Below are 24175 nucleotides of genomic sequence, written 5' to 3'. Positions count from 1 at the left end.
CTCATATTTGTATTCACTGACTCAGAAAAAAGACAAATAAAAACAAAGAGCGTGAAACAACTAAACTATCTTGAGAACATGGGCCTGCCAGAGACATCTCTGTGTAGCTTTTACCTCTCACTGTTCCTGGGAGCAAGCAGGGCTTCAGCTGGTGCATGCCAGTTTGTATTGCCCATGGATGCACACTGCCATGCCCCGTGACACCTGGTGGCACAAACAGGGTCACCCCATCACTTGAGTCTTGGACCAGCTGTGGCAGCAAGGAACAGAGATCTGTCACATCCCATCCCTGCAGCAGTGACTGACAGATGGTGAGAAAAAAATGCCTTGCCTTGCAGGACAGTATTGCAAATCCCAGCCTTGGTGCCTTGGTAAATTCAGATGATGTTACTGATGAAGACTGGTTCGTTGTCTTGCCAGGACATGCGTGTTGGTATTGACAGCAGCATTCTCTATTACAACAACAGGAGTCATTCTGTTACTGTCTGAAGTCCTTTGATTTCATGTTCTAAAATATAAGCCCATTAGGACAGTATTCCAGTTTACCAAATAAACAAATAGAACCCCCTAGATTCACACAATCTCAGTAGACTTTACTACCTGAAGTTAGGTGACATCACATTTATACATGTTAGTAATCAAACATCAACCAATTACTTTTCTGTACTTGGAAACTAATCCTTCAAAGATTTGTATACATTTGGTTTCAGTGGCACAACTAAATAGCCACATGTTCCTGCATAACTGGAGCTTCAGAAGTGCCACGTTTTTGAAACTGCTGGTAATTCATAGATTTTTTAAATTTATTTTGAAGACAGAACTATAGATTGTCAAGTGACTGAATAAGGAAGACGGTACAGGCCACTGTGAGTGGGAGATGAATTCCTGAGACCTGGGGAGCCAGCACAACTTAGCTTGGAGGTGCTGGTATTCCCAGACTGGCCTGTTCACTCCACCGCACAGATTGTTGAGATAGTCGCTCAGTCAGCTCTCAGACTGCTGCAGTTTATGGCACAGTCTTTTAAAACAAACCTAGCTCTTCCCATAGAGGTTCAGACTACCATAGGCAATAGAATGAATCTTTGTTTTCACAGACAATAGATGGCACATTTCAAAATGTGTCTGTTCTGGTTCTCATTTATATTATCTGTTTCTCTTGCAGCTATACTGAGAGTTGTTTCATCTGTCCTACAGTTGGGTAATATTGTCTTCAAGAAGGAGAGAAACACCGATCAAGCTTCTATGCCAGACAATACTGGTATGATTTACCATTTTAAAAAGATCAGTTAACATTAAAAAAATTAATAAAATAGCAGCTGAGTGAGCACTCCTATCAGTATTTTTTATTTAATTGTTATTACATACATACTTCACAGGCTTTAAAAAAGATCCTATACTTAAAATCAGCTCAATTATCATTACCTTTTCTGGTAATCTTGAATCCATAAATTGATGAACCATGATTTTGCTGCTTGGATCATGAATAATACTTCTATAGCAAGTGGCATCTCTTGCACGTACAACAGAGGAGCTTTTAAGGAAGATAAATAACGTCACATACTTGCAGAGCTGCTTGTATTCACACTTACTGACCTGCTAAGAAAAAATTCAATCTGAAATAAAATCATACTCTTTTATCCTAGCTGCACAAAAAGTGTGTCACCTGATGGGGATTAACGTGACAGATTTCACAAGATCTATTCTAACTCCAAGGATCAAAGTAGGACGAGATGTTGTTCAGAAAGCTCAGACCAAAGAGCAGGTATACCTACTTGCAGTCTGCTCAGCTCTCCTGAAACTATTCTAATTTCTCCTTTTTTTCTTACATCTTGTCTGAAAGGAAGTATCAGTTTTCTGTCTCATCTCCACAGAAATTAGCAGCTAACTGGGTTTCTTCTTTCACTCGCAGTTTGCTCTTCTTTTTTTTTTTCAGGCGGACTTTGCCATAGAGGCTTTGGCCAAGGCACAATTTGAACGTCTTTTCCGTTGGATTCTAGCTCGTGTAAACAAAGCTCTCGATAAAACAAAAAGACAAGGCGCTTCCTTCTTGGGGATCCTTGACATCGCTGGATTTGAGATTTTTGAGGTATGCGCTGTGGGACACAAGCTGACTAAACTCCTTATTGTCACGCAGTGGTTTGGGTATAAGATAATAAAAATCTAAGTTCAGAGTCCCAAAACCAATTTGCTTCTTTCAAGCTGGTTAGCAGCCTGTAGCCAACATGACTTACAGGCCTGCTACACCTGGCTGCTTGTCTTTCCCTTGGGCATGAAGGGCTGGGGGCCAGCAGCATCCTCCTGCTGGGCTTCTGCAGCACTCAGTGCATAAAGCCAGGGTCTGCGTCTTACGAACGGGTCCCAGTACAAAGATTTACCACTTGAGAACTTACTGTAAATTTCCAAGACATTATATTAGGAAAATATAGATCCTTATACTTGAATTATTGTAGTATGTAGAAAAAAATAGCAGATAGCAAATTTATCTTGTCTCTTTCTAACATTAGGAATTCACTTTTTTCCTCTTCACAGATCAATTCCTTTGAGCAGCTGTGCATCAATTACACTAATGAGAAACTTCAGCAGCTCTTCAACCACACAATGTTTATATTGGAGCAAGAAGAATACCAGCGAGAGGGCATCGAATGGAATTTCATTGATTTTGGCCTTGACCTGCAACCTTGCATTGAGCTGATTGAAAGACCAGTAAGATTGTATCTCTGTAGGTGGGATACTACACAGGTTGCATCAGGGTCAGTTATATGTCAGTGCAGTAAGAGAGCCGGTTAAGGTGTTCCAGATCCTTTGCTGCCTGGGAGGATTTGTAACATAAGGGATAAAGAAGGTGCTACTCTTTCATTGCCTCTGCAAGTGATAATACTGATCTGATATTGCTCACATTACAGACCAACCCTCCAGGTGTCCTTGCTCTGCTGGATGAAGAGTGCTGGTTCCCCAAAGCTACTGACACATCCTTTGTGGAGAAACTATGTCAAGAGCAAGGCAACCATCCCAAATTCCAGAAGCCCAAGCAACTCAAGGATAAAACCGAGTTCTGTATAATGCACTACGCAGGAAAGGTACCGGACAGATCAAGCTATTGTCACTTAGAGAGCTTTCATTCTTTGCTACCCAAAATGGTAAAAAAGAAACAGTCTAGTACCTGTGGGGATAAAAGATGGCTTTAGTTATATAATGTATACATTAAGTGCTTTAATTACATAACATAAAGTAAGATTTACAAAACTTTCATGGTTGTGCTAAGCTTACATCAAAGCAAAAATAACCAACACCAGGGTTACTGTGAAGCTGAGTAACTCGGACTCCTTTCCAGCAAGCAGATTTTTTAAAGCCACAGCAGATGTCCTGCCACGGGTACAACTGCAAAATGCTTTTCAGATGCTAGTACATATAAGAACAAATGCTCAGCTTTCAACCATAGAAAACTTTTCACATTATTATTTGTATGATTTTGTGTTAATACAGTGCCTTGTGGTTTTGGACATTCCAGATCTCTTTATCAAGAACAGATTTTTGACATATCACTGTTTCCGGCAGGTTACCTACAATGCAACTGCCTGGCTAACAAAAAACATGGACCCACTAAATGACAATGTGACTTCTCTGCTTAACCAGTCTTCAGACAAATTTGTAGCAGATCTTTGGAAAGATGGTATGAATCGCAACTCTAAATCAGTAATGTGGTTTAAAGGGAGAAACTTCTACCAGAACTTTTTGACAGTTATTCTTTACTGGCAGGACACAAGTATGGAAATAATAAACATAGAAGAGACTGAACTAAGAAGCAAGAATAAAGTGTTCTAAGGACACATTTATGAAAAACATCATGAGATAGTTTTAAGAACTATCAAAACATTTCCTTACTCATTCAGCAACAGAATAAAAATTATTCATTACACTGTTATAATGTTGCTGAATATATGTTATTGTAGATCTCATTTAATACAGGTTTTGTTGAGTTTTATAAATGACTTCCCTTACACACTCCTCTCCCAGCAGTCCTGCACTGTTCTGTCCAGTGATGTACAATTTCAACTAAACTCAATCAGAAGAATGTCTGTATGCATGTAAAACACTTGTTTTTTAAAAATTTATATGGATCTGTAACACATATGCTACAGTGTATTTAATGCATGGACATAAATGTGCATTCAAACACCAGCAAGGTGGCTCTGAGTTACCAAATACCTCAGAAAGACATTAGCTAAATTTTGAGAACCACTGGGCAACAGACGGGAGTCAAGAGATGTTGTTCCTGGTTCTGACACCAACCTACCAACTGGTTATTTTGCAGAAGGAATGTTCTTTTTAGAGCAAAGATAAAATAAGTTTTGTATATTAAACTGCTCCATTCTGTCACTAGTTAACAAAGATCCTCATTTTCATGCTTGACAAAAGTAGGCCGCTTACCTAGAAGGTTCTTCTAGTACTTTTGTTAGTACGCTTCTACTGCATCAAAAATATATCAGACCTCTTGGGGAAGTTGCAGTTTACCAATGCCAGAGACAGATGCAATGTGAGGAGAGGACAGTTCATATAAGCAGTTCCATTCATGCTTGCTTTTATATTTCAGTGGACCGTATAGTTGGGCTGGACCAGATGGCCAAGATGACCGAAAGCTCACTCCCTAGTGCTTCAAAAACCAAGAAAGGCATGTTCCGTACTGTTGGGCAACTCTATAAGGAGCAGCTGACCAAACTGATGACCACCTTAAGGAATACCAATCCCAACTTTGTCCGCTGCATCATTCCAAATCATGAAAAAAGGGTAAATTTCAAATGTTTGGTTTTCAGACTCCTAGTACATTATTCATGTTGAGCTGCGGCTCACTGTACCAGTACATCTCAGAGCTGAATAATGTCTTCAAACATAGATACACAGCCAGTAACATTTCTGCAATTTTCTACTGTGCTACAAGTACTTTCTGTTCCCCTTTCAGGCTGGCAAACTTGATGCCCATTTAGTGCTGGAGCAGTTGCGCTGCAATGGTGTCTTGGAAGGTATTCGTATTTGCCGGCAGGGATTCCCCAACAGGATTGTCTTCCAGGAGTTCCGTCAGCGGTAGGAATCCCTCACTTGGTCCTAACTCTGGGTTTAATAGTGGTATATTACATGTTTGTCTGTACAAAATAATCTGATATGTGTCAATCTCCCTAACATCAACATCTTTTGGCAGATATGAAATTCTTGCTGCAAATGCTATTCCTAAAGGATTCATGGATGGGAAGCAGGCTTGTATACTGATGGTAAAGAAAGCATTTTTGATCCTGTTGATAATCAGGTCTATACTTCTTATATAAAAGCTGTTGAGATTGAACAGAAATGAGAATTGAGTTTTAATACCCTAAACCTCAACACTGGAGTTAAAAAATATCCCTGTTTTCCTCCAGATCAAAGCACTAGAACTCGATCCCAACTTGTACAGGATTGGTCAGAGTAAAATCTTCTTCAGAACTGGCGTTCTGGCTCACCTGGAAGAAGAGAGAGACCTGAAGATTACAGATGTTATAATCGCCTTCCAGGCTCAGTGCCGAGGCTACCTAGCAAGAAAGTAAGACTATGTACTAACAAAAACAATGTCTTCTGCAGCAGAGTATCTACAGTGGCCTTTAGGTCTCTCTATAAAAAACTGAAGATGTTAAGACATTTTATTATGGTGTGTTACTTGTATTGCATTAGAACTCAACTTGTGTCCAATGAAGGCTTCACTTTCTGCCCAGAAGAATTTTATTAGTATAATTACAGGGAAGCAATTACATTGTGAGGCTCCTTACAACCTCTGTACAGTAAGCTCTGAGGCAATGACCCATCATTTAAATATGTGTCTGTACAAGCAGGAGGAGCATCCTAGCCTATGACTGGAGTTTTATATACTATTACAAGTAGTAGCACCACTGGCATTTGTAAAACAATTTCTTACACAGCTTGGGCATGAAGCACTGTTAATCTAGCATGATCTCAATTAATGTACATCACAAAACTATTAACAACAATGCCCTTTTCCTGCACGCTACCAAATTGCTATGCAAAGAAATCTAAATATAATAGATTGCAAGAATGATGATCAATGCAAGTTCTGAGTGCCCGTTTACTCTGGAAAGATGTTCACATCCAGAACTAGATGTATACTTTGTGGTTTGTGCCTATCTATGGAGCGCAAACAGCCAAAACCCAGAAGACTAAATAGAATACCAGAATGCTAAACAGAGTTATCAGCTCTCCTCAAGAAAGCACAAGGACTCTTTTAAGTGACAAAAGAGTTTGTGCCAGACTTCTCAAACCATGTGGCTAACCAGCAGACTCTGATGCTAGAATTTCTTTGCTTAATGTATCTTGCAAGCACCTTGTATTCTCAGACAGAATGAATTTGCTTTATGTTTTTAATCACAGAGCCTTTGCCAAGAGACAGCAACAGCTGACTGCAATGAAGGTTATCCAAAGAAACTGTGCTGCTTACCTGAAGCTGAGGAATTGGCAATGGTGGAGACTGTTCACTAAAGTGAGTGACTGCTATCAGTTATCTCTTCTCAGCTTTCCAAAAGGAATTAAATGCACAAGATAGCAAGGTATATCATGTCAGGCACACCCTTTCTTCCAAAGGCCATGGCAGCTGATGGCGAAAGCCTCAGTAGCCTCACAAAATTTTGGGTTAGAGATGCTCTGAATACCTATATAATGCCATTAATATTAAAATTAGTTCTAGTTTGAGTAGAAAAACTAGTTCAGCAGAGAATCAGAAAAGATTTTGTGTGTTTGGGGACTTAACTTCTAATTGCTAAAAATGACATAGTTTCACAGGGGTGGATGATGAGAAGACAGAATAAAAGATTTTGTGGACATGCACAGTTACGTATCTATGGGGGACTCAGTAGCTCAGGAGTTCCCTAACTGGGACACTAAGCATTGTCGTGCTTGACACTCAAGCAAATTAAGCCTATTTTGCTATTGAAGTGGCCTGGGTTTCTGGTTTTTGTTGGAGTTTTTGGGGGGTTTTGTTTGTTTGGGTTTTTTTGAGACTGGTCTTCAGTTTGGATCCAGAAAACTGTTCCTACTTGCCTTGCTAGCAACCTACTCTACAGCCAGAAATAGGCAATAACACACACCTGCACGCACATGTTGCCTTTTATGCAGAAAACGTAGCTTTTGTACATTATCAGTGAAAGAAAACAGGCTTGGAGCCATTCAAAAAGTGACACTATTGGAGGCAAAGGTGCTCAACAAGGCTCCAAGAATTAACACAGAGACAACAAAGAGCAACACTGCTGAGGCTTGCTGGTTTAAAGATGCCTATATCAAGCTTGGCTGGACAGTATTTGTTCACTACTTGAGCAACAACAGACAGTGCTACCTACCAGTAGTGCCAGTCAGACTGGCACCTTTAAGTACCATGCTCAGTAACATAAATACTGACAGGAAACATTCTTAACAAAACTTTTCATTTTCAGGTGAAACCACTGCTGCAAGTCACCCGCCAAGAGGAAGAAATGCAAGCCAAGGATGAAGAACTACAAAAAACTAAGGAAAGACAACAAAAAGCAGAGAGTGAATTGAAGGAGCTGGAACTGAAACACTCACAGGTGATTTACAGCGCTCTGCTTCTGGGAAATGCTAGCTGTTCTTTCACCATTTCTAGAAGCTATTAAAATAAAGGTGTCCTTTTTCTTTGTGCTCACAGCGATGGTCCAGAACAAAAGGTCAGTGCAGACAAACTCCCAGTTCCTTCAGTAGAGATCTAACATCCCAAGAACCTAACACACAAGAACCTGTGGTAGAGCTGCCTGCCTGTAAATTAGGGCTATCCAGTAAATAGACACTGTGGGGTAATTCACAATTAAAGTCTTAACTTCCTATCCATTTTATTTGCGTAGCTTTGTGAAGAGAAGAACCTCCTTCAGGAGCAGCTTCAAGCAGAAACTGAACTGTATGCCGAAGCTGAAGAGATGAGAGTCCGTTTAGCTGCTAAGAAGCAAGAGCTGGAAGAGATTCTGCATGAGATGGAAGCCAGAATTGAGGAAGAGGAAGAGCGCAGTCAGCAGTTGCAAGCAGAAAAGAAAAAGATGCAACAACAAATGCTGGTAAGGAGTTGTAAGCAACAACCAGACAATAACTTGTATCTCAGAGAGAAAAATGGAGACTGGCAAACATCAGATCCTATGAAAGCGCTTGTTATGCAGCCCCCTGTAGAGTATGTGCCTGTGCCACTGAAGTAAGAAAAATTAATTCATGCTCTTTCCTCCGGACCCCTTCTCTTCCCTGTCCCAATTTTAAATAATATTTTCTCTAAAAAATTTTCACAAATCATTCTAAATCACCAAGCATTACAGATTGTCTAGTTCTTAACAAAAAAGTCTACAACATATCCCACATACAGCGACAAACAAGAAGCATTTCCTATAACCTAAGCCGTATCTTATTTCCAGAATTCATATTTGGTTGGGTTTCTTTTTCCCATCAAAGGACCTTGAGGAACAGCTGGAAGAAGAAGAAGCTGCAAGACAGAAACTGCAACTTGAAAAAGTAACAGCAGATGGCAAGATAAAGAAAATGGAAGATGATATTCTTATAATGGAAGATCAGAATAACAAGCTAACCAAGGTAAGCACTGTGGGTCCGTTTTCTTACTTTGTGAAAATAGTGCAAGATGAGAGAAAACCTCTTCCACTAGAACAACAGGAATGCTCTCCACTATATAGTCTCATGGGTGTACAGATTAACCAGACCAACAATCCAGCCTCTATCGAGAAAGTTTCTGGTCATTTTTCCATACTTGCTTAAACAATTCAAAATTGTGCAGAACTACTGGTTTTGAGGTCTGCTATGGTAATAATATCTCCATGCAAAATACCCACAGCAGTCAAGCACAATCAGTGAAAAACATGCTTCTTGGCCCCCAAGGAGACTAAGTAATTCTCTTTGTTTTCAACTAATTTCAACCAAACTTCATGATTAAAACTGGAAGTAAGTGTGTATTCCAGTAATTTTTGAAAGGGAATGATTCTCTGAACTGGGGCAGGTACCTACCAGCCATTAGAGTGAATATAGGATTCTAACAGCAGCAGATTAGAGAATATGGAAGTCATAGACACCACTCCTCAGCTCCTCTGTAATTGAGAAATTGAAATGTATCACTACAATCTCAAGAAATATAGCATAAAAAGACAGGATCTTGGATATTTATACTTGGCAAAGAGCTGCTTCGTGATCACCAATGACAGACACTTTTAACAGAAGTATTTTATTTTTCTTAAGGAAAGAAAACTCCTTGAGGAAAGAATAAGCGATCTAACAACAAATCTTGCTGAAGAAGAAGAAAAAGCCAAAAATCTTACAAAGCTCAAAACCAAACATGAGTCTATGATTTCAGAACTTGAAGGTAACATGAATGGAAGTGTTCTGTTTGGGGTTTTTTTGCCTTGGCACACAACAAAAACAACCCCAATAAAACATAAACACAAGCTGGAGAGAACTTATAAAAAATCTGTGGTGTGTTTTCCAAATTTCTGATGCTGAAGCCATTTTGTGCCTTTTTTGGTTTTGTTTGTTGTTTTTTTTTTTTACATACAAAAGGGTAAAGGAGAGAAAATTGAGAAAAAAATAATGGTTCTTCTGGAGAAAAATAAGTCTTTGGGGTGGCTAGAAATAAGTGGTGACAGTAAGGTATTGCATATTGCTTCAGCAACGCAGTGACTTGTAGTTAAATGTACAGCCTCATTAGAGGCCAGAACATTTTTTTGCCCAAGTTCAAGATTGGATTAAGGACTCTTTGTACTAATGCATTCCCATGATCAAAATCCTTACTTTTTCAGTGCGACTGAAGAAAGAAGAGAAGAGCAGACAAGAACTGGAGAAAGTTAAGAGGAAGCTGGAAGGGGAGTCAAGTGATCTACATGAGCAAATTGCAGAGCTCCAGGCACAAATTGCTGAGCTGAAGGCACAACTAGCCAAGAAGGAGGAAGAACTGCAGGCTGCTCTAGCCAGGTATTCACTCCCAAATCTCCATACAGGTTGAAAACCCAGGCTGGAACATATGTCTCTCCCCTTCCCAGACACTAAGATGCTGCAGTCATGAATCTCATCTCTCAGTTACATCCTCCCTGCATGCTTTCCCCATTTTCCAAATTTCCTTTTGCAAAAAATACTATTGTTTGCCCACAGACTCATAATCTTACCCCCTGATATCAATGAAAACTCCTCTTGCCAATGGCACTGGCAGTGCTGTCAAGTAAAAAACGAAATGCAACAACATACTTCATAGGCAAGAGGCAGAAATTACTTAAGAAACTTTGTTCCTTTCCAGCATCTCAGTGGATTCTCTGTATAAATTTAAGAGGGGCAATGAAACTAAAACTTTTGCTGAGTTTGGCTGATAAGCATCTCCAGGCGTTGTGCCAGATCCTTTTTGTGTTAGTTCCCCCTCTTTCTTTGGTACTTTCTTGCACTGAATCTATAAACCTTTAATCTCTGTCTACTGATTTCCCCAAAGTGAAAATTGTATTGTTTTCTAATATATAAAATGAAATACTCTTTTCAGGCTTGAAGATGAAACTAGTCAGAAGAACAATGCCCTCAAGAAGATCCGTGAATTGGAGTCTCTTATCTCTGATCTCCAGGAAGACTTGGAGTCTGAGAGAGCTGCAAGAAACAAAGCAGAAAAACAAAAGAGAGACCTAGGTGAAGAGCTGGAGGCTCTTAAGACAGAGCTTGAGGATACTTTGGATACAACAGCCACCCAGCAAGAGCTCAGGTATGGAGATGTAGCACATGGTCCAAAACCAAATGTCAGCAAGCTCAGTGCAACACTGTCTATTAACTGTGCAGCAGCAGTATCTTCCCAGTGACTGGAACACTTTTTGCTACTGCTGCTCCATTTATGTGTGTTAACTTCCAGAGCAAAACGTGAACAGGAGGTCACAGTGCTGAAGAGAGCTCTGGAGGAGGAGACTCGAACCCATGAAGCCCAGGTCCAGGAGATGAGGCAAAAGCACACTCAAGCTGTGGAAGAACTAACAGAGCAGCTGGAACAATTTAAACGGGTAAAAAGAAATCCATCTTATTTAAAACTACCCACTAGATAACATGACTTCCTTTTATAGATCACCTTTCTTTCACTTCATGCTTGTAGGCTAAAGCAAACTTGGATAAGACCAAACAGACACTGGAGAAAGACAACGCTGATCTGGCTAATGAAGTCAGGAGCCTGAATCAGGCCAAACAAGATGTGGAACACAAAAAGAAGAAGCTGGAAGTACAGCTGCAAGAGTTACAGTCCAAATACACTGATGGAGAGCGTGTTCGGACAGAACTCAATGAAAAAGTTCATAAGTTACAGGTAGGAAAGAGTCTGACCTTTTGCTGTAGTACCCTGGGCTTGAGAAGACCAGTCTACACTGTGTCTGGAGCAATCCTGGTCCTGTTGACTTCAGCCAAAATGAGCATTTTTTTGTTATCTGTAGGGTTCCTATCTTGAACTCCACCTCAGTTATCACACAGTTGAACAATTACAGCCAGTCTATCTCATGGAAGCAAAAGCTTCTAGTCTCACCATCCCTCTGTACATGTTGCAGTCTGTAAAGCCACCACTGACTGGTTCAGTGACTGTGCTGCATGTTTTACAGAGTTTCATTCTGTTCATTCACTTTGGGTGGTGGGGACCACAGAAAAGAATGTGGCTTCTGGAAATGGATTAGACAGCTATTAAAGATGTAAGATGTGTTAAAAAAAAAAAAAGACAACAATGAAAGAAGAATGCTTGCTTATCTATAATTTAGTGTCTAATAAGACATAACTAAAGATAATTTAAAATGGTTCTTTGGTAGATGTTCATCCAGCAATGCTAATCAAGTTATAACTTCATTCATAGCAGCAGTAAGCTTTTCTTTATTAAATTAGTGTGTAAATAAGATATAATCAAAACGCATCAACTTCTGTCAAACTTGGGAAGAGGAAGGAAAATCCACAAAAATTCCCATTCCCATTTGCCATTCATTGAAAGGAACATACTAGTATTGCCTTGTGAATATGACTAGGATATAGTAATAAAATACAAAGGTAAACCAGATAAAAGTGGCATTAGACCTTGCAGGACTTAATACACAGGTCACAAAGATGACACATGCAGACATTGTTTGAAGTTAAGATTTCAATGTAGAGCAAACAAAAGTTTGGAGGAAGATTTAAGTTGTGCAAAATAACTGAGTTTATTCACCCTGACTTCTCACAGGTTGAGGTTGAAAATGTTACTGGTTTGCTTAATGAAGCAGAAAGCAAGACAATCAAATTGACCAAAGATGTTGCAACCTTAGGATCTCAGCTACAAGACACACAGGTAAATCTGCATCCAGTTAACAGCTCACCTACAATGTTTATAAAATGCATTATAAAAAACCTAAACTAACGACCGTGTTGCCAATTGATGTGATGACTGTAGGAGCTGCTTCAGGAAGAAACACGGCAGAAGCTAAATGTGTCTACCAGGCTTCGTCAGTTGGAGGATGAGAAGAACAGCTTGCAAGAGCAGTTGGATGAAGAACTAGAAGCAAAACAAAATCTGGAGAGACATATTTCAACACTGACAATACAGGTATCAGTGCCATAGCTAAATCACTAGCTTCATCACTGAGAGTATTGCCAGTAACTCCAGAGGTTTCAGATCTGTAGAATTATCCTGGCACAGCACATAGACCTTCAGGGAACTAGTGCTGTTAGTCCAGATGGCATCTGTAAAGCTCTACAGTGGAGCTAGCAGTCTCCCTCTTCTTTAAAGTGTGATCTCTAGGACAGGTACGAATGCAACATAGCTCCCAAGACAGTCGTGCACGCTAGGCCTGTATGTACACGCTAGGCCTGTATGTACACGCTAGGTATGTGGCCTGCCTCGTTTTATGAAGGCTGGCTGATGACTAATTGGTCACTGGCTTCACATGGGTCAAATTAGGTAAGATTTCTGGGTCTTGGTTGTCTCCTGGCCATCTTCTCTGCCAAGCTTTGTTAAAATCTGCTAACAAGATCTGTCCTCCAAATTAAAATTTCAGCTCTCTGACTCCAAGAAGAAGCTGCAGGAATATTCCAGCACAATAGAAACCATGGAAGAAGGCAAAAAGAAATTTCAGAAGGAAATTGAAAGTCTCACACAACAGTTTGAGGAAAAGGCTGCTTCTTACGACAAACTGGAGAAAACCAAGAACAGACTCCAGCAGGAGCTGGATGACCTGGTGGTGGACTTGGACAACCAGCGTCAGCTGGTGTCCAACCTGGAGAAGAAACAGAAGAAGTTTGATCAGGTATGGACTTAAGATTCTCCTTTGCTGTGTTATCACCTAACTTCTCTGGAACTCAAAGAGACTCCACTGATTTAGTGGAAGATAAAGCAGGGACTACTAAAATTTGATTACACATTCACTGGTTAATTCTGTATTTATATACCTGTATCAAAAAGTAGACATTTTTCTCTCTGTCACTAACAACTGACAAGACAGTTGCAAGAGAAAAACCCTATTCATAATGACTTCCTGTATTAACACTACCTTTTTACAGATGCTAGCTGAAGAGAAAAACATCTCTTCAAAATACGCTGAGGAAAGGGACAGAGCAGAAGCTGAAGCTAGAGAAAAAGAAACAAAGGCTTTGTCACTGGCCCGAGCACTTGAAGAGGCTTTGGAAGCCAAAGAAGAACTGGAGAGAATGAACAAAATGTTGAAAGCTGAAATGGAAGATCTTGTTAGCTCCAAAGATGATGTTGGCAAGAATGTAAGTTTTGGGCTAAGAACAGTTTCCACAACAATAACTCAAAATAGCAGCGAACAAACAGATCATTGTTTTCAGTGTGGAAAATTCTCTATAGCACACAAATCCATTCAGCAAAATCAGATATTTCATACAGAATTCAAAGGTTATTCCATTTGTGCCCAAACTTTCAAGAGACTTGTGAAGTAACTGTAACTCTTTATTTTTAATGTGACTCCAAGCATGAAGAAGATTCTTATTGATTTCTAGGACTGAAAAAAACATTAAAGGGATTCTAAATAATTAGCTAGTTTATTAAGCAGCTTTGAAGTGGTAAACTCTGCAAACCTGATTTTATTAGTTATATTTGACATTGCCACCAGCCTAATGTATACTTGTGTAGCTGCAGCAAATTTCTACTGATGCACTGCCAATCCCTTCTTCTATTACAGTGATATGATAATATTACTTCTAATACTCCATTAATTCAATTATGATACTTGACTTGATCAAAAATAAAAGTTTGGGATAAAGAGAATCTCAGGTTATTTTAAGCTAGATTTGCAAGTGTACACAAAATGCTGATTTACCATTTTCAGTGCAAATTAGTTCATGCATTGTCCACAGCAGATACTTTAAAACGTGGCTTACACTGCTGGTAGACTGCTTAACCAGAATTATTTTTATTTCTTCTAACTAGTCTATTAAATTCTTATTGCTTGAAAGGTCCATGAATTGGAGAAATCTAAACGGACCCTTGAACAACAAGTAGAAGAGATGAAGACACAATTAGAAGAGCTAGAGGATGAGCTACAGGCTGCTGAAGATGCCAAACTCAGGTTGGAGGTCAACATGCAGGCCCTGAAAGGCCAGTTTGAAAGAGATTTACAAGCCAGAGATGAACAGAATGAGGAGAAAAGACGACAACTCCTTAAACAGGTACCATTACCTTTTACTGCCTTTGTAAATATCTAACCAAGCCAGGTGAAAGTCCTAAGCCTCATGCCATTATTAAAAGCACCTTACTGTAACTATAAGAAAACATTGTATCACCTTGTGCTTGGCAAATAGAAAAAATGAAAATATAAATTACTGTACTGAAAAAGGCATAAAACCACATAACAGTTTTTTCCTGTTTGAGTAGCAGACAGACGTAGTGATTCAACAATACAACCAATACAGTATAAAGCACATAAATTATTTCTGACACAGTCAGAAGGACCTTCCCTATATTCTCAGTGCAAGTGAAAAAAGACAGCTTCTAATGTATCTGCCTTCCCAAGGTACGCTGAATACACACAAAAGCACTGGGAATTAAAACAGACAGGACACAGCCTAGTGTTGTGACAGCAAGGGCAACTGCTGTAATCATCATCTTGTAATATGCATATTTCCATGAATACAGAACCCAAACTGCTGACTCCTTTCAAGAATCTTTCATTTTTGGATAAAATGGAAATCTATTTTAACTGCCAGGGAAATCATAATAAATAGAAAGATAGGGGCTGTATACATTACTTAGACATACAGTGTGTTTAAGAGGGCTCAAGGAGTTTCCTAAACTTGTTTTATTTAATTATCAGCTCCATGAATATGAAACGGAACTGGAAGATGAGCGAAAGCAACGTGCCCTGGCAGCTGCAGCCAAAAAGAAGCTAGAGATTGATGTTAAAGATCTAGAAAGTCAAGCTGATTCTGCTAATAAAGCTCGGGAAGAAGCCATCAAACAACTTCGCAAATTACAGGTATGTGATCCCATAAATATCGTTTCTCCCACCACTGTCTTTTGTACAGTGACAACATGGAAGTTTGGTGACATTTGTGAACTTGATGCCTATTACAGATGATTGATTAGAAGGGGAGTTTTAACTAGACTCCCAGATTCAAGTATCTACACTGTAATACTCAGTCTGAATGGCAAACAGTAAAAATCTTAAATTTCACCACTACAGAGAGCTTCCAAAATTCTCTGTCCAACATTCATCTGCCATTCACTTACCCACATGAAGAAAAACATAGATTCCCATGTAGAGAAAGGGCAACAGTATAAAATATATTACAGAGCTTCAATCCTGGTTCTAACACTTGAATCAAAAGCATAAACAACTGTTCAGAAATCACATTGTCTCTGATTTAGCATCTTCCCATTTATACTGCAAGTTCAACTTTTTGTCATCTGCTGACAGCGAAACAACCGAGGGGTGTATGAGAAAGACTGACTGCACATGCACTCAAAAATTCAGAGGAAATATGGACAAAAGGCATTATAAAAGCTGCAGTGTGCAAGTGGTAGCATCACTCTTCTTGGAATAGCATTTCAGACTTTTCCAACATGTACTAGCTGATCTCTCCAGAAAACAGGCATTATGACTATGTAAATGTGTATGTGTTCTACTCTGTCCAAATTTCTTTCTACTGAAATTGTAATAAAGCCAGACAAAAATAAATCTTTGTTATTCTTTTCAACAAGGCTCAGATGAAGGACTACCAACGAGAGCTGGATGATGCACGGGCTGCCAGAGAAGAAATATTTGCTACAGCCAGAGAAAATGAGAAGAAAGCAAAGGGCCTGGAAGCAGAACTCATCCAGCTTCAAGAGGTAAAGTGGGAAACTTAGAGCTGCATGAAGCCGACTACACATGACCTTCAGTAGCAAAACAGAACTGCAATGAAATAATATAATAGCTATTGGGGATGGAAAACTATAAGCAGCACTTGTAACAAGTTCTACATGCTCCATGCACTCCACTGAAGTTGTTGGATGTACACCTGAGCGTTTCAGGTTAAGCTGAAAAAAAACACCTTGGAGGAAATGAACTGTATGATCCAACACTAATTGCTTTCAATAGCTGTAAATCTCTCAAGTCTCGTTAGTGCTATTATTCCTACATGTATTAAACTGCAATCTTATGACTAAAACTAATGAAACAGAAACCAGCTGACAGGCTGGATGAAGTGTATTTCATTGTACTTCCCTAGGATTTATGATATGACAAGAATTTATTCTGTTACCAAAACAACCCATCTTATACCAGTTTTAGAAAGTTTACAGTCCTGTGTATCACACTATAACTGTTTGTCTGAACATTTACTTGTTCATTTCTTTACTATGCTGCCTTTTCCTTTTCTCCTAGGATCTGGCTGCTGCAGAGCGAGCTCGCAAACAAGCAGATCTGGAGAAAGAAGAGATGGCAGAGGAACTCGCAAGTGCTACTTCTGCAAGGTAGGAATAGATTGGATTACTTAAAAGGCTGTAAACATGCTGCTGAATGTTGCATGGCTGCTAAGAGAAGTTACGTTCCTCTCCCAGCAGCCATCTGGTTTTGACGCACATGCACACATATGACTAGTTCATTGAAATACCTAGCTCTCCTTTCTTCATGAATTATTGGCAGTTCATAATAGTTTCAGACACATTAAACCTGTCAGCACCACAACTACACACTTATTAAACTTACAGGACAAGCCTTCAGGATGAGAAACGGCGCCTGGAAGCAAGAATTGCCCAGCTGGAGGAAGAGCTAGAGGAGGAGCAAAGCAACATAGAGGCAATGGGTGATCGGATGAGGAAAGCAGTGCAGCAGGTAGAGCTCCTTTCAGCATGTGTCACTCTGCACTCCAGCAAAAGCTATTTGTGTTTCTGAATAAGTTATTTGGAGAATTGCCACCTGTCATTTCTCTGAAAGCATGCAACACTTCTGACAGCATTCATTCTCACCCTTCAGGCAGAGCAGCTGAACAATGAGCTGGCAACAGAGCGCTCAGCTGCACAGAAGAATGAAAATGCTCGGCAGCAACTGGAGAGGCAGAACAAAGAGCTGAAGAGTAAGCTGCAGGAGATGGAGGGAGCTGTGAAGTCCAAATTCAAAGCTACAATTGCTGCTCTGGAAGCCAAAATTGCTTCTCTTGAAGAGCAACTGGAGCAGGAAGCCAGGTACTGGTCTCCCAGAGGGCACAACTGTCCATTTATTGTTCCAGTTACACAAAGTAAACAAAGGTGTACAAGATTTGTGTCATCAGTCTCTCAGTACCACTAAGGCTTGGTAAAGTCTTTCTACTGCTTAACATTTCTTAGAATATGACCAGTAACGCGAGTTGTTACAGGTTCTGATTAAGAACTATTTTATTGCTGAAAAGTTCTACTGGTATCAAAGGCAAGGATCTGCTCCTCTGCATTTTAGACTAACTGCTCTATGACCCTGCCAGGTTAATTGCCATAATAGATTGTACCATCTATAAGATTATTTTTTGAGAAAATCACCTTGTGTTTTAGAACAGATCTCCTGGAGCACCTCTCGCATACAACAAAGACACATATTTGTTTTGATCAGAAGAACATGACCCTTATGTTTTGTTTAGAATTGATCTGTTAAATTCAGTGAAGCTTTTAACATAGGGGTCCTTCGTGCCAGTTTCATGAGCAACATGCCTGACACAGCTGAAGTCTCCAGACCTTCCTCATCACCAAATGTTGCACTGTCATTTGCAGAGAGAAGCAGGCTGCAGCCAAGACATTGCGCCAGAAGGACAAAAAGCTGAAGGATGCATTGCTGCAGGTGGAGGATGAGAGAAAGCAAGCAGAGCAGTACAAAGATCAGGTATCAGACTGCCACGAGGCTTTTAATCTGGGCACAGGGACTTTCAGGTTTTACCCTAAGAAAGGAAGGTTCCATGTTCTGCCTCAAAGAAATCTCTCCAGAAAGCAGACTGTTTAGATTCTCTGTGCTGGGAGAGCTGTACAGCCCCTTGCTAAAAGACAGGACAATGTACTTCCTCTTCCATGCAGTCAAGCACCGAAGCACTAGTCCCTCGCAGTCCGCTAGCTGCAAGAGTCTGACTGCACGGTGATAAACAAGACCGTGCACAACATCCTTATTGGTATATGAATGGAGATTATGACCACATTGAAAAAAAGAACTCCCACAAAGCAAAGTTATTTTTATAATTTTTAGATTCTAAGCTTCTACCTTTGATTCAGCCCATTTCTCAGTAAAACTCTCAGGAGAAGTATGAAATTAAAATGAGGGACATAAAGCTATTAGATCTGTTTTTGAATTAAAGCATTACTCTAAAACTTCCCTTTAGGCTGAGAAGGGCAGCACACGACTCAAGCAACTGAAAAGGCAGCTGGAGGAGGCTGAGGAAGAGTCTCAGCGTATCAACGCAAACCGCAGGAAGCTGCAAAGAGAGCTGGATGAAGCTACTGAGAGTAATGAAGCCCTGGGCCGCGAGGTTGCAGCACTGAAGAGCAAGCTCAGGTAGAGTGCTCTTGTTTGGGGTAACTGTCCCCACTCACTGACAGCCTTGAAATTTAGAACTAAACTAGAGAGTGAAAAAAACCCTGAACAGGCACCAATAATCCTGCAAAGTTATTTACTCCTTGTATTAGCTTGGCTGATACAACAAAAGGCCAAAGTCGGAAGATGAAGTGCCTTTCATAGACACCACAGCAGTCTCAGGATTTCAGCTGTGAGATGAACAACTATGATTAGAAAGAGTAAGGCCTGTGCTATCTTATCAAACATCCTGTTGGCTTAAATAGGAACAGAATTAGGCTTGGTTGCTTTTGAAAAAAAAAAAAGGCTTATATAACTGCTGTATCTATTTGTACAACAGCCGCCACAAAAGGGTAGAAATGCTTTTGCTTTTCACACAGGCACAACTTACACACAATGACTATAAACAGTCTTAGACAACATCACAGGTGGCAAAAGGCAAAGCACATTATACAACTCTTATCCAAATCTCTCTGGACCTCATCACAAAGGGATTGTGTATTCAAACCAAGGAAAAATCAAAATGTCCCTTTGCATTTTTTTGTTAAAACTGATGGGGAAAAAGATAAAACTGTGACCAGTCAGCTACCTACCTGAGTTCTGCACTCACTGCATTTCAAAACACCAACTTGATGAAGTAAAAAGGCTGACTGGAATTATTAAGAAAATTGCTCCATCTGTATCATTCCACTGTAAAACTTTGCGTTTACCTAAAACCAACAGTATTTCAGATGAAAGTAAAGCACCTGCCTAGTTGTGTTCTTGAAGCAGTTTTCCAGTGTGTTTACTAGTAGCATGCATGAACCTTCTCATGTGGATTTACTTCAAAATGAAGATTTGGGACATGGCAGCCTTTTCTGTTAGCACTGCCTTGGGTGGTACATGCTCCTGGCTGCTTGACAAAGCAATGGCTGTATCCAGCCCTTTTTACATAGAATGGCATAAGGCTCATCTTTGTTTTATCTAAATGTAATGTAATTGGCTGTTACGTACTCTGTTTAATTATTTTAAAGTAATATACCTACCTCTGATCATGACCATGTGCTTAGTATAACTGCCCAGGACTCTTTATCTCTGTTTCAGAGGGACACAGGAACCTTCGCATGACTAAGCAGGTACCATGCCTTCAACTTTGCAGCTAGCTTGTGTTATACAAATTTCCATTTTCTTTGGGCCAAGCAAAAATTATGTGAGGTTTCTGCAAACTGTGAAGGCTTGGATATCTTGGCATTAATCTGTTTTATCAAAAAAGACAAATATTACAATAATCTAGCTACCATCAGCTGTATCAATGATACATCTTTCTTACAAGTAGGTTACGTACTGATGTAGACTTACCAACGTTGCATTCTCACAAGCTCTACCAACAGGGTACCTATTAAAGTACTCTGACTTCTGCATGAAAACTGTCTGATTTGCACCTCACCTTTGAGCATAATCACAAAGATTAAAATTTTGCAAATCAAATACACCATCAATTAGTAAAATGGATTAAAAGGACTAATGGATATGAAGTGTCACAGCATGTCATTAGAATTTCACGGTATTTCTTATACATATTGTAATGCTGATTCTAAGGTAAGATCCCATCTAACTCACCTGAGATTTGGGAAGATATCATACTTGCATGTGATTTATCACACTTACACCACACAATCACAAACAAAAGAGAAAGTCTTGCCTTCCGTTACATAGCACTCCGTGCCTGTATTGCTTACAAATAGCTATTACTTAGGCATTTAGCACCATTTTGCAGACATTATGTGCTTGTCTACTGTTACTAAAACACAAAAGCACAGACACAGAAATTAACCTTGACATTGTAACATAGCACAGTATTAGATTTCCCTTTATCACATTCTCTGGAGTTAGGAATAATACCTGCTGTCACAAAAATTAAGAGAGCTACTGCCTTGTAATATTTGTATATCTTCTATTTTACATATGCTGGATTTTGGTCTGAATACACAAATATTTAAAGATGATGTCTTGTCCTTGCATGTGCCTTTTAGCCTAATATTTCCAGTCAGACAGCTATTCAAGCACTACTCCAGTACCACTTGTTCAAAGGTAGATTAAACACAGAGATGCTAAGCAAACAGTAATGCTTAAGGCTTCTCTCAACTACACACATTATTCGAAAGGTACTAATGCAAATGACCACGAGTATTATCAAACCCATAAACCTGTTTAAGAGGAACAGATATAAACAAAATTTTACCCACAAAGCCAATACCAGTTTAAAGTAGTATAACATTTATGCATACTGCAACAGTTTATGTTAAGAAGTGGTTACTGTGAGATACTGAATTTACTTCTTTGGAGCCAAAACTGTACTGCACAATTCGAGTAGACTCTTGCTGTTACTCCACACCAGTCCCATGCTCTCTTATAGCACTTCAGTGAATTACTGCAGCGTGAAGAGAGTTATCTTACAAATGACTTGTGAGTAATTAAGTCCAGATAGCAGGAGTCCAAGGGGGTAAAGGGCTCTTCCTTTATTAACAAGAATTAATGAATTTACTGACGTAACTAGATCTTCATTAAACAGTGACAACAAATATCTGCTATCATAAAACAGTAGACAGTGCTGTTAGACTTCATCAAGCATATGTCAAGAGTAGAAATGACATACCCTTGTGTCCAATGCACACCATGAGCACCAGGGCAACTATGGTTAACTAACAGCAGAGCTTAAAAGAAGCTTTAGCATCCAGCTAATTGCTTGCTTACACTGGAGTTTAAGAGAAGAATCATGGAAAACAGACTACATGTCACATTTCCACCTTGAAAACACAGACTTGTGCCTCTGAAATCAAGTAGTCCAGCCAGAGTTCCTACCCCCTTCCCTTGCATGACTGAACTTAAATAGCCACTTCAGAAAGGACAAGACTGGCTTAGTCTTTTGCAAGGACAAGACAAGCCTTTAAATATTTATGCATGATTACTGTACCCAAAGTGCAGTCAGATGTATTTAACACCAAATTAGTAATTTTGGCACGACATTCAGTGATCCTGAATTTATTTTATTACTTATGTCTGTGGTCTCAAGCCTTTACAAAGGTTTGCTTAATGAGGGGCAAGTAAGAGGCCATGTTACAAAACTGAAACGTTTTGTAGCACAGTAGCAACGGAGGCCAAGAGACAAACCCATCTTCTGTCTCACTTGCTCACACCTCCCCCAAAAATTAACATTGAGGACCAAAGTGTCCCTGCCTTGGGCTGTGGCTATATGGGGTTGGGAGGGAGATGGGAGAGGAAAAGGGCGTAAGATGGGAGAAAGCATTTTCTATAAGGTCGTCTGCAAGACACTTGCACTGTTAAGTGTCAGCACCCGAATTACAACACAGTTCCAAAGCAGCAAGTGTTCCCTCTCTCTCCATTGGGGAAGAGATCAGAGCTAGTGACAACCTAAGATTCCACACATGTCCAGGCACTTGTGGTGCTCGGACGAACACAGCCTTTGCAGAGAGGGACCGTGGGCTCAAAAATGCCTGCTGACACCCACAGTACCGCTTCAGTCCCAGGTCTCATGGGCCTTCAGTAACTGGTGGGCTTATTCAGTCTGCAGGTCAGGAATTCAGCACAAGCTCTCTCCTTACTTTTACAAAGAGACAGGAAGGACACCCCCTTGCTGTTGTGGGCACAGGCAGCCCCCCTACCCCTTCCTTGCAAGCACAACCAGTTACAGTCAGCATAGGGGAAAACAGTGAAATGAAGGTGGGGGACATACATAACACAACAGATGAGACTATTTAGATGAGAACTTTTAAGCACAAGAACAAGAATCCCATCACAGTTCCAAGCAACTGGGAGTCTCAGCCTGTCCATAAATCACTCTTACACGCTACAGAACAGGAAGTTTTATCAGAGGCCCACAGCTCTTGGCTGTTCTGAGCTTAAAAATACCAGCCCCACAGATACTGTTACAAAGCTCCGTGCTTAATTGTGAGAACTGCAAATGACTTAACACCTGATTGTTTGGGGTTTTTTTTCCTCTTATTGCAGGAGGGGAAATGAGCCAGCATCTTTTGCCCCACCCCGTAGATCTGGAGGCAGAAGAGTAATTGAGAACGCAACAGAAGGAGGTGATGAAGAAATGGATGCAAGAGATGGAGATTTCAATGGAACAAAAGCCAGTGAATAAACACGCTTAAAAATTGCACTGCAGCAAGGGGAGGGAGGACGATATTTAGCACTGTATAAGTCTACTCTTAGTGTCAAGGTCACATACACCCACTCCTCTGGCAATGATAAAAGCACAACTGCCTTGTCCCCAATGTATAGATTGACATTAAAAGTACTCCAAAACTTATTTTACCATGAAGTGTATTTGAAAAGGTGGGGTTTTTTTAAACAGAGTAATTCACTTCGAGAATCTTCCAAAAAGTGAATTCTAGCAGCTCAGAGGATTTAAATCCCAGTGAACTATAGTGAGGCTGGGATTTGTGAGACTGTTGTGGGGGGTGGGGGGTGGAAATACATTGGTCAGTTAATCTTTTCTTAAACTTTCATTTTGTCTTGAGTATTTGATCAATATAGGGTTTTCTCCTGGTTACTCCATCCCTGATGCACTATTCACAAGGTGGAAGTGCCTTTTTAATCACTTACTGAAAAATAAAATATCATTTGTTCAAATTAAGTCAACTGTTACAGTTTCATATGCACCATGGATGTGCTTACACACTAATAAAAGGCTATAAAAACTACTCCAGTATTCTTGTGTACAGGTGTCACTTGGGTGCAATACAGCATGTTCAAGGGGAATGGGGGATGCAGTAGAACAACTTTACAACTCGAACTTTTTAGAGGAGGTAATCTGTAATCATTAGAACAAAAACCTGATTTTTCTCCTAAGCAATTGCTTTTGAAGGAATAAAAAAAAAGTATGTACACTGAACTGAATGTAAAATGACATGAAGTACTTGGGATAGGTTTGATTACCTCATGGAATCATGGTGGTGACTGAGGTGCCCTGGGCTGTATCCAAGGGCTGACAGACACGACACAGGACCTGCAAGAGACTTGCAGCATTCTGGTGCAGCACCCACCTGGAAAGCAGGCAGGGCCCTAAGCATCTGTCTTAGGCAACTGAACCCACCCTTGAAGTCTGTATGTGTAGGGTGTATTTCCAATTAAAGCAGGTTGAAAACAGAAAC

General features: G+C 40.0%; 1 protein-coding gene across 4 annotated transcripts in view; it reads left to right on the top strand.

Annotated features, from left to right (window-relative positions):
- The window catches only part of MYH11 (myosin heavy chain 11), a 61872-nt gene extending 38147 nt beyond the window's left edge, over positions 1-23725 (top strand). For 3 of the 4 annotated variants that reach the window (XM_040592079.1, XM_040592080.1, XM_040592078.1), the window contains 32 exons: positions 1163-1258; positions 1644-1762; positions 1934-2086; positions 2530-2703; positions 2904-3077; positions 3556-3670; positions 4592-4785; positions 4958-5079; positions 5195-5264; positions 5409-5569; positions 6409-6517; positions 7464-7595; positions 7887-8093; positions 8476-8613; positions 9268-9391; positions 9825-9996; positions 10550-10762; positions 10907-11051; positions 11141-11347; positions 12239-12343; positions 12446-12598; positions 13050-13298; positions 13552-13764; positions 14467-14679; positions 15324-15485; positions 16211-16339; positions 16875-16963; positions 17201-17324; positions 17466-17674; positions 18230-18338; positions 18826-18998; positions 23025-23725. In XM_040592079.1, coding sequence (XP_040448013.1) covers positions 1163-1258; positions 1644-1762; positions 1934-2086; positions 2530-2703; positions 2904-3077; positions 3556-3670; positions 4592-4785; positions 4958-5079; positions 5195-5264; positions 5409-5569; positions 6409-6517; positions 7464-7595; positions 7887-8093; positions 8476-8613; positions 9268-9391; positions 9825-9996; positions 10550-10762; positions 10907-11051; positions 11141-11347; positions 12239-12343; positions 12446-12598; positions 13050-13298; positions 13552-13764; positions 14467-14679; positions 15324-15485; positions 16211-16339; positions 16875-16963; positions 17201-17324; positions 17466-17674; positions 18230-18338; positions 18826-18998; positions 23025-23163 — 4892 coding nt within the window. In that variant the 3' untranslated portion in view covers positions 23164-23725. Of the gene's footprint in view, positions 1-1162; positions 1259-1643; positions 1763-1933; positions 2087-2529; positions 2704-2903; positions 3078-3555; positions 3671-4591; positions 4786-4957; positions 5080-5194; positions 5265-5408; positions 5570-6408; positions 6518-7463; positions 7596-7886; positions 8094-8475; positions 8614-9267; positions 9392-9824; positions 9997-10549; positions 10763-10906; positions 11052-11140; positions 11348-12238; positions 12344-12445; positions 12599-13049; positions 13299-13551; positions 13765-14466; positions 14680-15323; positions 15486-16210; positions 16340-16874; positions 16964-17200; positions 17325-17465; positions 17675-18229; positions 18339-18825; positions 18999-20099; positions 20132-23024 lie in introns of all 4 variants that reach the window. The other variant, XM_040592081.1, reaches the window with a different exon arrangement.
- Positions 23726-24175: the final 450 nt, after the last annotated feature.

This window comes from Falco naumanni, chromosome 4, assembly GCF_017639655.2.
Source record: "Falco naumanni isolate bFalNau1 chromosome 4, bFalNau1.pat, whole genome shotgun sequence".
Taxonomy (NCBI): domain Eukaryota; kingdom Metazoa; phylum Chordata; class Aves; order Falconiformes; family Falconidae; genus Falco; species Falco naumanni.
The sequence above is the reverse complement of the archived record's forward strand: the minus strand, read 5'-3'. Positions and strand labels throughout refer to the sequence as shown.